The sequence below is a fragment of the Nanorana parkeri genome, unplaced genomic scaffold (assembly GCF_000935625.1).
Source record: "Nanorana parkeri isolate BGI_ZX_2015 unplaced genomic scaffold, ASM93562v1 scaffold584, whole genome shotgun sequence".
Lineage (NCBI taxonomy): Eukaryota > Metazoa > Chordata > Amphibia > Anura > Dicroglossidae > Nanorana > Nanorana parkeri.
Genome location: NW_017306852.1, coordinates 835,816 through 851,859, shown reverse-complemented (window position 1 = coordinate 851,859; position 16,044 = coordinate 835,816). Strand labels below are relative to the sequence as shown.

At 41.2% G+C, this 16,044-nt stretch overlaps 1 protein-coding gene across 2 annotated transcripts in view; it reads right to left on the bottom strand.

Annotated features, from left to right (window-relative positions):
• The window catches only part of RREB1 (ras responsive element binding protein 1), an 82,594-nt gene extending 67,422 nt beyond the window's left edge, over positions 1-15,172 (bottom strand). For both annotated transcript variants that reach the window (XM_018562562.1, XM_018562563.1), the window contains exon 1: positions 15,114-15,172. In XM_018562562.1, the coding sequence (XP_018418064.1) occupies positions 15,114-15,125 (12 nt within the window). In that variant the 5' untranslated portion in view covers positions 15,126-15,172. The remainder of the gene's footprint in view (positions 1-15,113) is intronic.
• Positions 15,173-16,044: the final 872 nt, after the last annotated feature.

Below are 16,044 nucleotides of genomic sequence, written 5' to 3'. Positions count from 1 at the left end.
TAAAAAGTAAAATGCATGTCTCTCACTCTTAAATAAAATATAATAATAATAATAATAAAGTCTCATCTTTTTACATAAAAAAAATAAATAAAATGAATGCCTGTCACTCTTTTAAATAAAATCATAATTTAAAAAAAAGTAGGTGTCTCTTCCTTTAAAATAAAAAATAAATAAAAATGCATGTCTCTCATCCTTTTGACCTTGGACTCATTTGCTTCACCTCAGGCTTTTGATACACTCTCTTTGCTAACCATTTAGCTCACTGCGAGCTCTGATAATAATAGTTAATGTTTACTGAAACCTGCACATGAACTGTACTAAACCTGATAGCAGAACTTTGCCTCTGAAAGAATCCATGATGTTCAGTCACCAAACTTCCATATACTCATGAAGCAACAGAGTCTTTAACCCATGAAAGCACGAGATAAAAGCAGGAGGTGGAGTTAAAGTGATACCACATTACATTTACACATACAAAGGCTTCTCTTTCAGCGTATTCACACTTTTTACTTGTTTTTTTTTTTTTTGTAGTAATGCATTTTAAATCTATACCTGTGTAAACATCCTTTTACAAATTGTGTCATTCCATAAGGTGGCGTGCTGCAGTGAAAAGCATCCACTAAACCTCAGTCTGTAACATCCCAAAATTGCAGCATATTTATTTTTGCTTAATCTCAGCAAAACACTAAGGGGGCAATTCAATAAAGCATTTGTGAAAATGTTCTGGCGTTATGGCCGTATAAGAAAGTTCTGTGACAAATTCATGCGTATGGTTTCTTACTTTTTCCGATCCTTGTGCTAATATATGTAGTTCTTATGTCCCTATTATATTCCGGTGCCATGGCAGCAACATGTTCATTAAGAAAAACCTTCATATCTGTGATAAGAAAAATGGCGGTCAATAAGACTTCTTAAACAATGGAAGTCAATAAGACCGCTTACTCCAACATGGAAGACTTCTTCCATGTTGGAGTAAACTGTGTTGCATGTGTAAGTCCGATCAGGATCCATGCACAGATCCCCTGCTGATCGGAAACAGATGTCACTCTTGTGACATCCGTGTCCATCCAGTTTTTTTCTCCATCACAAGAACTAAAAATGAAAAAACTAAAAATTACCAGACCCATGTTGGTCTATGGGGAATCGGATGTAAACATCAAATTACCCCCCGATCCAACACGATCAGGCCCAGCGACACTGAACTCTGATCCTTTTGTTTTTCGGGACCTGGTCAGAGCCGGGGGTAAGCAAATGTAAATGGACGCCCATCCGTTTAGATCTGACAGCCCACAGATTAACATTGGGCTGAAAAAGTGACAGATGGACCTGATCAGAAAGCCTATGTGAAAGGGGCCTAAGTATTGTGTCCAAGTGGTGCTGTTGAGCATGGCTGTTGGTGTGCATGTCCCTGGACAGCTGCATCGCACTGTTTATTTTCTTTTTCTAAAACGTTATTGAAATGTCTCAAGTGATATTTCAATCAATTCTACGCGCTCATAACGCTGCAACGCTGTTGTACCGCATCTCACTGTGGTGCGCTTAAAAAAGCATACCATACTTCTTTTTTTTTTTACGAGCACACCACTGGAACACAGTCATGTGAACCGAGCCCATCCATAATAAGACATATTGCCTTGCATTTGGGCTGTGCTGGATAAAATGGTCAGCACAGCCTGAATGCAGATGGTGTGAACTGGAAAGAATTCAGTCTGGAACATAATTCTTCCGGCAATTCTGCAACAGAATCATATACACCAACCTTGTCTCAAAGTATCACCCTAACCGTCTCTGCGCTCCTCCCAAGACCCCCTGCTCTCTAGATCCCTCGTCAACTCGTCCCATGCTCGCCCCCAGGACTTCTCTAGGGTCTCTCCCATCCTTTGGAACTCTTTACCCCAACCGGTCCATCTATCTTCCACACTGACTGCCTTTAGGCGATCCCTAAAGACTCATCTCTTCTGGGAAGCCTATCCCACCTCAACCTTTCCACTGAACTATCACTTTCTCAAATAATTCATCCCCACACAGCTACTTCATGTATTACTTGCCTCTCCCTTTTAGATTGTAAGCTCTCATGTGCAGGGCCCTCCTTACCATCTTGTCTTGAATTGTATTGTGATTGTAATATCTTCCTTATATATGACACTCCATGAATTCCAGGGCAAGTGCACCCAAAGAAATGACGGCCATCTTTAGAAACATAAAATCGGAAGGCTATAATATTAGGATCCAGTCGTTTACTGTTTTATCAGTAAGGCCTGCCAAGCAATCGTTCCAATACAATACAGACAAAATGCTTTCAGGAGTGATAAAAGAAAAGAAAAAAACCTCTTCACCTTCCCCCAACAGCAGGATGCTCTCAGGTGTACAAAGGTAACTTTTAGTGTGTGCTATCAGAGCCGAACAGCAGCAATAGAACCGCAGTCACCTTGGAAACAAGCTGCACCCTCTGTTTGATGAGCAAACAATGGTACCTTTTGAGCCAGTACCAAGCCGGCAGGGCAAGGGGCAGCCAAACAGTCATGGAACTTACAGAGTTGATAAAGCACATACATTCACTCACAGGTCAAAAAGAAAAACAGAAAATTCAAGCATGACAATAGAAACCCAGACTTGACTTCACAGCATAGTTCATCTACATTTGGATTATCAGTACAACCAACACACAGGAGATGTTATACAATAGTCCCATTTCAACTATAGTTGCTCAGCTATGGGACAGTTTAAAGAACCCCTTCAGCAAAACAAGAAAAAAAAAAAAGAGACCTGTAAAAAGATAGCCATTTACAAGTGACTCCGCACATCCTCATCCTTGCTTTAAACTGTAAACAATTTATCACTACCTCAAGCAAGCTGTAAAATAAGGTGCGTCTTTTCATCCCCTCTTCCATTAAAAGGCACAGTCAAACATTGGAAAAAAAAAATACCACAGAGTTTCTTGGCCTTGGGGAGTGGCAGAATATACAGTGAATCGAAGGAATCTCAGAGCAGCAGTTACATGCTCAAACATGGCCTGGCCAGGGTAACAAACAGATAACTGATGCTACAGAATTCTTACTAGAGAAGCACATTTAAGGCACGCATAGCCAAGGACACTGAGACCCAATCTGAAGACAATGTCCTTGTAGCAATGGGATACTGAACGGGATGGAGCATGCGACTGTGAAATAAAAACTAGGACAGCGTGCCCATTTCAATGATCAAATATGTGATTTGTTAAAGAAGAGCGGCATACAAAATAAAGATCCTATAAAAACAGAGGCTGCACATTACAATCTTCAACCAGTATACAACTTTAAGGGTGACCTCTCACATCCTACCGTGCTCATCCCTCCGTCACCAACCATTATACAGTATATATACACTGTGTATCATTTTTAATTGCCATAAAAAATAAACAAAAATAGAGGGAGGTGTTAGGTGCAATGGGAACAGCCATAGCTGGAAGCTGCATAGTGGTTGAGCAGTATGTTGACTAGAAGATTCGTGCTTGCTTGGAAGTGTCTGGAGGTATGCCTTAAACCCCCCTACCCCCACCGATGTAGAGTAGTGAGGGGGCTTGAACCAGAGAGCAGTTTTTGAGCTGTAAGATAAAGATCCTGCTGCCTGAATGGTTGAGATAAGCAACCACATCTGTTGGTGCAGGACCTGGATAAAGTAAACCTTTCACAAACCTGGTAAAAGTCAAAGTAAGCAAATGATGAAAAATTGCGCAAGCACAGGTTCCCTTTTGTGAAATCTGCATGCCCAAATCATCAGTAGATCCAGATTACAGGACAATAAAATGAGATTCAGTCTGATTTTCTACTACGCTGTGGTGACACGGTGAGATGTGAAAAATGCAGCATATCTGCATATTTTGCAGAGTTCGCACATCACACCCGTGTTGTGGCGCGAACAGGGCACATAGAAAACAATTGTTTTATATGCACCCTAGCGGTGACCTTTGTTTTTCTTTTGCAGAAAGAAACCGGTCAGCACATAAAGTGTGATAGATTCAGGGGATGAAAGGGACAACATAACGGTGGTTCCTGTAACAACGGAGATTGGCGTATAATTTAGGGAAAAGCACATGTAAAAAGGTCAGTTCTGAGAGGATAGAAGGTGGTATGGTCATAGAAGGCAAATGCATTTTCCATTATTTGCTCATTTCCAATTGCCCAGGTTTGTGACAGGCTTACTTTAGTAATGCTACATTTCCAAAAGTAGCAAACAAGAAATAATATGTAATCTCAGCGATATAACTGCCAAATACACTGCCCGGCCCAAAAAAAAAAGTCTATTCCAATATTTCATTGGACCGCCTTTAGTTTTGATTACGGCACATATTTGCAGTGGCATCTTTTTAAAAAGCTTATGCAATGCCACAACATTTATTTCCATGCAGAGTTTTTTTCACCAAGATCTTGTAGTAATGATGGGAGAGTCAGACCACTGCGTAAAGACTTCTCCGTCACATCCCAAAGATTATCTGTAAAAAATAAGTCAATGCAACTGGACTTCCTGTATTTTTCTTGAAGACATTTCACTGGACATCCTGGACATTACTGGATGACCAGTGAAACGTCTTCAAGAAAAATACAGCAAGCCCAGTTGCCTTGACTGATTTTACAGATATACCATGACCTGGATGCATGAGAACCTTTACAGACATCCCAAAGATTCTCAATGGGGTTAAGGTCTGGACTCTGTGGTGTCCAATCCATGTGTGAAAATGATGTCTCATGCTCCCTGAATTACTCTTTCACATTCTGACCCCGATGAATCCTGACATTGTCATCTTGGAATATACCCGTGCAATCAAGGAAGGAAAAAAATCTATTGATGGAAATACCTGGTCATTCAGTATTGTCAGCTGACCTCGTTTTGCAGTAACTATCCAATGGAAGGCTCTTACCTATTTGCTTTGCTAAATCCATGTGGTGACTTCTTTCTTTTGGCCCGTCAGTGAATATACTAACAGTACATCAATCAGGACAACATTCAAATGCCAGGATAGAATGATGATCACCAAAGCAAAACAGTAGATTTAAATACATTTGGTTCTAAAATATACAACAGAGTACCGACTTGTATGACACTGCTACTGTGCTGCTGCTACTATTACTGTGTGTATATATCAAAATGTACACGACAATTACTCAAGCTATTCAAGGCCCCCGTTTAAATCTAATGACATTTGGATCATCCTGCATACAATCAAGAGAGATTGACCTATCAATGTCACTTTGTATTTCTGACCAATTAAAATGCTGCCTCTGTACACCAGTGTAGGATTAACATAATAAAAGCAGAAGTTGTTAAAACTGACGAGAAAGCGACAAAAAGCACAAGATGTAAAAGGAGCCTCAAACATAAGGCTGGAAAGGAGCAACAGTTGGTGCCCAGAGCGTAGATCCCCCTCCCCCTGCTCTCCATCTCTTCCACACCCTTCCAGCAACTATCACAAATCCTCAGGCCTCACGACTGCCAGCTGACAGAACTGTTTAGTCAGCAACAAGAGGTAGAGATACAGAAAGCTTCCACTACTCCATCACTTCAGCCCACATACAACTGCTCGGCACCACATGGACGCTAATCAAGTACCAGTCACAGGAGCACACGCACCAGACTGACAAACTTTCACTTGCATTGTTTACTTCTTATAACAATTACCAGCTAGTGATATGGATTATTTGACTGTTATGAGTAAGCAATCCATTCTATGCACCCTTATATAAAGTACAGAGAAAACTGTATGTAGGGCGGTCATTGACAACTCATGGGGTTGGAATTCTCTGGAAATATTTTAGGCATTCCTAATCAGGAGATAATCGGCTCATTTAAGATGCTCATTAGGATGGGTAATTACTTTAGCCCCCGTTAACATGTGCTGTCCGTGGCAACGATTGTGAAGATGCGCGTTTTTACAGTCTGACAAAATGTCCACCATTCATTTTTAATGGCACCTCAACGCACCTTGCTGCACCATAAGCTTTCATGTGCATGAAATTGCAGCATGGCATATGGTATATAGGGATGTGTATGGGCTTGGTGTGATCAGACTTTATTTGTTATATTTATATAGTGCTGACAATTTACACTGTGCTTTACATAGTGCACATTCACATTAGTCCCTGCTCTCAAGGAGCTAAGAATCGAAGGTCCCCCCTCACAAGCACACAGGGACGATTTAGACAGGAGCCAAATAACCCTCCAGCATGTATTTGGAGTATAGGAGGAAACCCATGGGATACCCACGCAAGCACAGGGAGAACATGCAGGAAACCCAGGGGATACCCTACCCACGCAAGCACAGGGACAGCATGGAGAAAACCCAGGGGATACCCACGCAAGCACAGGGAGAACATGCAGCAAACCCAGGGGATAGCCACGCAAGCACCTAGGAGAACATGCAGCAAACCCAGAGGATAGCCACGGAAGCACACAGAGAACATGTAGGAAACCTACAGGAGACACACACAAGCACAGGCAGAACATGCAGCAAACCCAGAGGATACCCACGCAAGCACAGGGAGAACAAACAGCAAACCCAGAGAATAGCCACGCAAGCACAAGGCGAACATGCAGCAAACCCAGATGATAGCCACGCAAGCACAGGGCGAATATGCAGCAAACCCAGAGGATAGCCACTCAAACACAGGGAGAAAACTCCTTATTTGCCCAGGACCGTGCAAAACAGTCAGTGACTACCCCACCCCTTCAGCCCCAATCAATTGTATGCGGGGCATTCCCCACCCCTTTGTTACGTGTAGGAACTTTGGAGCACATTTTGAAAAAAAAAGGTGCAGGGACTTTTTGGTGTGATTGTTCTGTGTAGGGCAGCTCATTGGAAGGAAAATGGCTTCCCTACACACAATGTACAAACTGCAAATGGGGGCTTACATACCTAACATACACAGAAACACCACAGTCCACAGCAGTGGAAGAGAACTTTGTCCACATCTACTGTTATTACTTCTACATGATGAACATTCCCTGTGATATGACTAGTCACATCTTATTTGTCAAGTATTTATATATACTGTATTTATACTTAAAATAACATATTAATACAAATCCCATAGAAGATGATGTCATTAAAAAAAAAGCACACTTTAATGCCTCTAGAGTCGACAAATGCATCAAACCATTAAATTATTTCCTGCCCAAAACAGTAGTATGGGATATCTCTAGCCAAAGTGTTTCTTTTTTAGTTTTGGAAAATGTAGGGAAGAATATACATCTTTGAACTGCTGGTTTCACTTTAAAACTCCCCCCCCATTTTGGATGGAAAAATGGAGGGCCACTTGATTTGCCAACTGTGTCCCACTGGGGAGATTTCCTTTCACTTCCTGTCCCACAACAGGAAATGAGAGGAAGTCCCTTCAAAAAAGGATATTCCTGGTTGTCACCAGAACTAGTGTCCCCACTGGAAGAATTCTTATCTATTCCTGTTTTGGGGACAACTCAAAATTTGGGGTTATCTCTCAGAGTGATAACGGTGACCACAACAAATAAAGAGGGTGAATCTTCCTAATGGGGACAGAAAAAAACCCAACCCATCCGATAGGGGTTCGAATCCTCTCCACTCTATCCAAAATTAAACATGTAAGTTTAGGGTTTAGTACTTTAGGCAACAGACCAACGTTTCCACTAACATCTGCAAAAACTCCATCATTTTAGTACAAGACTGGTTCTCACAGGCTTAATGATGAGATCAGCAAGTTGGTATATTCACTATTATAAAGGCTGTTAGGTTCCATATTCACACTTGTGTCTCACTTGTGTCTTATGCTAACTGCTGTGGGTGAAAAGCGCTGTACACAGCAAGGAAGGGCTGACAGCACCTGCAGCCCTTCACATGTAATCGGACATGCCAACTGTTCACATCGCGGAGCAATCATCCTCAGATAATTGCTGCATATACGATTACATGCGAACGACTGCGGGTGCTGCCAGCCTCTCATTGCTTTGTAGAACTTCCTGCCTGTGGCAGTTAGCATAAACGCAGAAGAATGCGTGAGACGCAAGTGCGAATGGGGCCTAAAGTGTGCTTAGTGTCGGAGTTCAAAGTACTACTGTAGTACTGTAGAAAGTAAGAAATTGTACAGGGTAGAGATGTGAACAATGCCATTTACTGCTACTGTTGGGTGAACTTTGCTAATAAAAATTGTTGGAACGGTCACATATGCTTGTACAAGCTCACAGTTCTATAACCAGTTAAAAGGAATAATGATCATTAGGACATAGAAAAAAGTGCAGTGAAAACTGCCATTACCATGCAGGAAATGCAGTTATATTAGAGAAGATTGCTTTTACACCCTTTGTAATGAATTGTTGGCCACCACGTTGTCTGTGTCCAATTAACCCCTTAGGTCTAAGAATCCCACGCTGGCTGTTGGCAGCAAATATTTTAATGGAAATCAGATTGCTCTGGGCAGGGTTCCCCATGTTTTCTCTCCCTCCCTTCTTCAGCTCGGAGATGATTTCTGCTCTAGCAGCTTCCCCCATCTTGTGAGAGCAATGTGTACAGTACAGCCTTCATGTTTCACTTCCCTCATCACTGATGCCTGTCTAGGTGCTCTGTCTGCCTCCACGGCCAACACTTCAGCATCTATACAGACTGGATGGGAAAAATACGGTTTTAAATGTGACATCACACATTCTACCACTAGTCTTACGAAGCCGACTGGCTACTCCTGAAGATGAAGGCTGATAGAGATCTATGTGACACCAGATCAATACGCTAGATAAAAAGATGCTCTATTCTTTTCATTAGTTTAAACATTTTTTTATAGGTAACAGATAAACAAGAACTCCATTAGTCACTGCTTGCATAGGTGTTATGTTATCTCATGGGTAGGCAACACTGGCACTCTATTTGTGGTAAAGCTACAAAATCACATCATGCCTGTCAGAGTCTTGCAATGCCTGTAACTCTGTAAAATTGACAGTTTAATGTGAACCTTTCCATTCCCCAAACATGTAGATTAAATTATATGAACCTTCTTAATGCAATCCATCAGCTGTTTCGGACGCACTCATTCTTTGCACAAAACATGCATACTAAACAGTGCTGTTACCAATCTACAAAATTGGACTTTTTGGCAAATCCACATCTAAGCCCTCATGGCCGCCTGTAACCACTCTTCCTGCCGCCCAATATATGCAGAGAACAGTGACAATGGCATATTCTGGCTTTCTCTTCTCTATGCTGTACAAGAGGCAACATGGCAGCACCCACTGCACAGATAACCTAGTCTCCAAGGACAGACTTGAGCAAAGTTTTTACATACGGATTACACAGTTTTAAGCTGAATAATTCATATTTGGCAGCGGTTTACTAAAGGCTTGCAAAGGAAAGGGTTGCTTGGTTGCATTTAATACAATTTCAGAACCTGTAGACCACAGTAGTCAGCTACCCCCATCCCAGAGTGCCAAGCAACTACAGATTAAGAAGACTGTAATGGAATTGAAAAAAGAGCAAAACTGGCACACAAAAAAATGGTCTGCCCTGTCCAACAATGTCATATTTGTAACAATAAAGGAGAAACTCAGATTTAAAACACAGTATGAAATTGGATGAACCAAACATAACAGTGTGTGGACTGCAGCAGCTTACCCTAAAGTGTCTATTTATATATCAGTGATGGTGGTCCAATATGTATGGTCATTGTGGCTTGGGGCTTATGCTCATGCTTCACAGGTCTTGTACACATGGTAAATATGACAAATAACTGCAGTTTACCTGTAAGCTGAATACAGAGTGTAATGCACATGTGGTGCATAGCAGTGCTAGAGTGCAGATATAATCCATACAAAGTTAGATGTCCCTGTGTCCAACGAAATTTACCTCAGCGTACCCATGCAATATATGGTTCATAGCCTGTAATCACTACAAAACTGAACGGGGCTATTAGACAATAGTAATTTACAGATTGCAATGCACATGCAGTGCAGATATAATCCGTACAAAGTTAGATGCCCCTGTGTCCACCGACATTTACCTCGGCGTACCCATGTAATATATGGTCCATTGCCTGTAATCACTACAAAACTGAACGGATCTATCAGACACTAGCAATATACAACGGCTGAAAGTCTGAGCTCCGAGTGTCAAACTGGATTTGTAAATATGTGTAAATATTTATTATGTCTGGGGATAAACCCATAATGCTTCCTTCATCTAAGAATAAAGCTGCTCTATATTCCTAGCAGAACTATACATTTTACATCACAATAAAAAGAAGTCATCATATACCAAGTGCAATTTGCAGAATTCTAATGAGATAATCCTACGACATCACTAACAGACATATACCCACACACATCCTCTATCCACTTTTTTTAACCTTTGCTCCCGCTTTAACGAGTAGCTGCACCCTTTGCTTGGAATTCACCCATGACACACCATCAAATGCTCTCAGCTTTATACCATTGTAAGGGCTCATTCTCACACTTTCATCTTTCAAATGACCAAAGAGCGGCTTGCTCTGCAGCAAATAATGTTTATCATAAAAAGGCGGCAAAACCTGGCGTTAAACAAGTCTGCACGCCACTGAACAGAAATTATGCAACCTCTTATGAATAAACATCACTTAGTATTATAAACATATCAATGTGAATAGTAATATAGTTGTTTTGCAGCGTGATCTAGACATAAGAGTGACATCAAAATGACTAGCAAGGAGCCTGCGCCAACATCCTATTCTTAACTATGTGCACCATTTCAAATGCAGTCTAGTTTGATGATCTTTATCCATATCCCTGACTTTCATACATTGGACCTCTGCCAAACATACTGATTTGTGAAATTTTAAAAATGATAATAATAATGTTGATGAAAATAATAAGTCAACATAAAACTTTGCCAACAAGTATCTTTTTATCTTCGATTATTGCAACAGAGAGAAGAGGAGCCTTTTCTAGGATCAATGATCCCCATTAAATCCTGCCCTTCCATATCCCTATTAGTTTAATGCATACTTCCACCTCAATTAAAACTGTATCAATACTTTCATGGGCCAGCCTATAGCCTGATAGGAAAGTTTGGCTCAGAGGCAGACTGCTGTTGGGTAAACTTTATTGGGTAGCATATTCTAGAGCTGCAGCTAACGATTATTTTCAAAATCGATTAGTTAGCCGATTATTAAGTTCGATTAATCGGTTAATCGGATAAACAATAAAAAAAAAACATTAAAAATGGTTCCAGTGATGGGACTACTAGTTTGTATTGAGATTGTAGTCCATCACAGGAGCAAGCTTGGAGCGGTGGAGAAAAATAGTGTGGTGTGCAATATAGTGAAAAGGAAAGTGTAAAATTATACAGCAATGAATGCAGAATTGCACCGGCTATAGAGGACTACAAATCCCAGCAATAGTACATTATACAGCGCAACGCAGAATATCACCAGCTATAGAGGACTACAACAAATCCCAGCAATAGTACATTATAGCTGGTGGTATTCTGCATTGCGCTGTATAATGTACTATTGCTGGGATTTGTAGTCCTCTATACAGTGCAGTGCAGAATATCACCAGCTATATAGGAATACAACAAATCCCAGCAATACATTATACATACAGTGTATAATGTATTGCTGGATGTGTATTCCTATGTATAATATACAGCACAATGTACCATAAGCTATAGAGGAATACAAATCCAAGCAATACATTATAGAGCACCATGTGGGAGGGAAAGTGCAGGCTTACCTGAGCAGTCTTCCAGCAACTTGCTTCTGAGATCGGACCTGTCTATCAGTGGCTGTCATCCCCCCACACCTGCTCCTCCTTACTACATCTCCCCGCGTCCCTGTGCCAATCGTGGATGTGGGCGGGCGGTGAGTGTGAGGCGGGGAGGAGGTGCGGCGTGGATGCGGGCGGGCGGGTCTGGCAGCGGCGAGCGTGAGGTGGGGAAGAGGTGCGGCGCGCAGCGTGTGTGGAGCCGTGAACAGGGCCAACTGATTGGAAGCCGATTAATCGATTATTGAAAAAGTTGACAACTTTTTCAATAATCGATTATAATCGATTATGTCGATTAGTTGTTGCAGCCCTAGCATATTCTCTAATTTGGTCTGGTTTGGGAATGTACCAAAGTGCCTTCTAGGAGTATTTTTGTGGTCCATTTCTATGGCATCCCAAATGATTTGCGAAAATAGATCTGTAGCAAAGTCAAATCCTTTCTGCATGCAGTTTTATAGCCAACGTTGCTAGTGCAGGAATTGGATAAGTAACATAAGTTAGGTAACATATTTACAGTAAAAGTTCTGATTTTATTATGACTAGACCATAAACAGAACCTTTTATAGTGTTCATCAAAAGGTGAAAGATTGTACCAAACTATCCAAGCAAAGGCATAAGGTAGAGTATATGTCAGTATGTTCAGCTGTGGATTCATTTCCAGCAAAGTCACACTGCTCCTTCCCAGTGCTACAAGTGACCTAACTGGTTGATGTGAAAACAAAACAGAAAATGGGGGCTGTGTTTTAGGTGCAAACAAGTGGTCTGCTTACCATAAATAAACAAAAAATGTGCCATGACATTAAAGCACCAGAAAACTTCAGAATCTACAGATACATTTTAGGGGGAGGTTTCTAAACAATACTTTGTGATACAACCGTACATAAACTTTGTAGACTTATCTCCAGACCTGGAGACAGGAACATTCACATCTAGTAATGCCATTATGCAAAGTAAACATCAAAACACACAGGGATGCCAGATTTAGAATGATGCGGTGTATAAAAATGTAGAGTGGGCCTCAGTACAGCCACTTTCATTAATCAGATGGTATAGAATGCTCAGGCCTGTGGACTGTCCCTTGGCATCCTCATGTTTAATAGGGCAGCCTGGATGTAAAGGGGATCAGGTAAGTAAAAGTTATTTTTCCAGGTACCCTAGATCTAAACAAGCATTGAACCCTTGTAGGGCGAGGGCAGTCCCACTGCAAGGGAAGTTTTGAGTGTTTCTGGAGTTTAAAGTGACACTAACCCCAGTTAAATCTTAAAAATGCATTCAAGTACCTTAACTATTAACAAGAAATGTACCCCATTTGTGTAGCAATAATAAAATAAATTCTGAAATTCTTCTTTAAAAATGCATTCTAGTACCGTAACTATTAACAAAAATGTATCCTATTTGTGTATCACTCGGCTGTAGAGCCTCAAATCATCTCTGAATTGGTGCGGACACTGTCCTTCCTTCTGGAGGGTGGCTACTTTTGTTCCTCATGGTCCCCCTGTGTGATCACTACAATTCTACTACAAATTAGTAAACTAAATGTGAGATTGTAGTCCATCAAAGGAGCCAGCTTGGAGTGGTGACTACTTTACAACACATACACAGGGACCATGGAGAACAAAAGCAGGCACCCTCCAGAAGGAAGGACAGTGTCCGCTCCAATTCAGAGGTGATTTGAGGATCGCCAGCTACAGAAATTAAATATATTTTTACGAATAGTTAAGGCATGTTAAAGATTTAACTGAGTTTAGTTTCACTTTAACTTTATGGACCATACTGAATGTCATAATTCACTATGGTGATATGCATCTTTATAGCAAACAAACTTTCACAACGACGCCCTCCAATCTGTCTCAGTAGGGGATCCTAGACTCATCCCCCGTTGAGTGAAATCAGAACAGAAATGGTTGCCACATGTAACATTCGTGTCTAATCAGATTGTTCCATCTTGTGATGGAGGAAAAATGGACCCAGGTTATCCCTTTGGGTAGCCGGATAATAGACGAATGTGAGTCCGTCTATATCCGCCAACATCCGGTCAGGTCAGTAAAACTGGACAAGGAGGCGAAGTTTCTGCATTCCTTCCAATGAACCTGGGACAGACTGATGTGGATGGATATAGGAGAATGAACACTTTCATTCAGCTGCTCACAGGGATAAATTGCAGTCACTTATTGATAAGTGTAATCAGTGCAGGTAGAAAATGGGTCTGCTAGATATATTTTCCACAGAAAATGTGGAAGAGGATTCGGTGCTACAGGCAATGACTGCATTTTGTTTTGTTTTTTATAAATCAGCACTAAACTGCTTTAAAATTTTGTGTAGCACAGCTCACATTGAATGATGACAAGTGAAGCTGCTCTTACAAGCTGTCAGAAAGTCACATGCAGACAACATTGACTTACATTGACAGTGACTGCAGCCATCAGTGCCTCAACATAACTTAGGTGATACATGCACTAAATTGGATTTTGTGTGTGTAGCAATAATTAAGATCAAGAAAAAAAAAAAAAAAGATGATATTTGCCTATGACTCAGTAGTAGACTGTGCTCAGAGCATAATAATTACAGCCTGGTGGAGGTGACCCCATCCTGGAGTGTTGTGTGCCTGATCTGTGGTTCTATCTGCAAGCCACCGCATCATTACTGTGTCCTGTAGTGACATAGGAGCAGGCAGGTGGAACTAAAGCAAGTGGCGGGGACTAGGCACCAACACTAACAGAGGTGTGTGGGATGCTGATGATACTTTGGTGGCTGTAGAGCATAGACAGGACTCACCATCTTTTGGGGTAAGTATTAATGATATTTTTTGCAGGGTGCTTCTCTACAGTAAAAATGATGGCATGGTCACTTTATTTGGATGTTCTACCCAAATAAAATTGCTACAGTGCACCTTTCTCCATTCTTTCATGTGTATCATGGTAAGGGTTGTATTCCACAGTGGTTATGGTATTTGGAAAGCTGAGATGTATGTATCACAAATCTCCATCGATTGGCTTATTTAATAGAAACACTGCATAAAATACAGCATTAGTTGAAACGGCAGCATCCATAGCAACCCCAGTCTTTTACCCGCCTGACTTCAGTAAAGTCAATTCTGATTGGTTGTTACAGGATTCTACACTTAGCACATTGATCCTCGCACAATTGACTGCACTAACCACGAGTGTGTTTCATCTTCAGACTTATGTTGTAAGTAACTGACCGGTCCTATCATTCTACCACAATAAAGATGTTAATCAGTCTTTGTGTGGACCTCTTTGAAATGCGGATTATACTCCTTGGAACTTTATCTTATCACTCGTTTTTCATGTCTGGTGAGAACAGGAATAAAACAGGGAGGGAGGGGTTGGACAATGAGAAGTATGACATATGTAGTCCATCCTTACCTGGTTTTCCATCGCGGAATGCCAGCTTTCTGTCCCAGTCACAACAGGGTTCACTTTGGGTTTCTGTAATTCATTAGTATCTATTAGCACTCTGAAATTAACTTGGATATATGTCCACATCAGATCTGTTTACATCTAAAAAAAAAAACGTATGCGTGCCTAAGCACTTTGTATGGTAACACAGTATGCAATTGCAACCAAATAATGAAAATACGTGTATAGAATGCATGGTAAAAATGGACATAAAATGAATGCCATTTGTAAAGGAATGGGAAAAAAAACTCATCACTGTAGCATGTATAATTAGTCTAATACTTGGGTTAAAGGTTTCCACTTCAGATTTCCACTGTTGGTCACTTATTATGCAGGACATCACAGGCTTTTTGATAGCATGGTCTCAAATATATCACAGAGCATACACATATGTGTGTACAGAAAAAAACACAACTTCTCTGTGTGGTACACATCCACACATATGTAGACTTGAACATCAGAACATCTGACCTTCCCAGGGTCAGATGACTAAGTGATAACCAACACCCATCAAAATCCTCATTTCTACCAGCTATAACAAAACCTGGGTGCGTTCTAGAGATTTGGAAAAGAAGGCACCTGGTTGGGTTTCAGGAGCTGCACATGAGAAAGTGTGCGTGCTGGCGATGAATCAGTTTTGAAATCTGGCACTGATGTATAAGTTACCTTTCCAGCATCTTGTTACCATCCTGAGAAAGGATTTATCTGCTTTGCTCCTGGAGGGGCCTGGGCTGCACTGCAAGGCTTTTGCAAGTAGGAGTGAAAGCTCACAAAGTAACACCCCACACCTCTTACTGGCAGAGCCTTAACCCGCTCACTGCCAAGGGGAAATACATCCCATTTCAATGCAGCATCACAACCAGAGAACTAAACACTTGGAAAGACAACTGATGTGGCT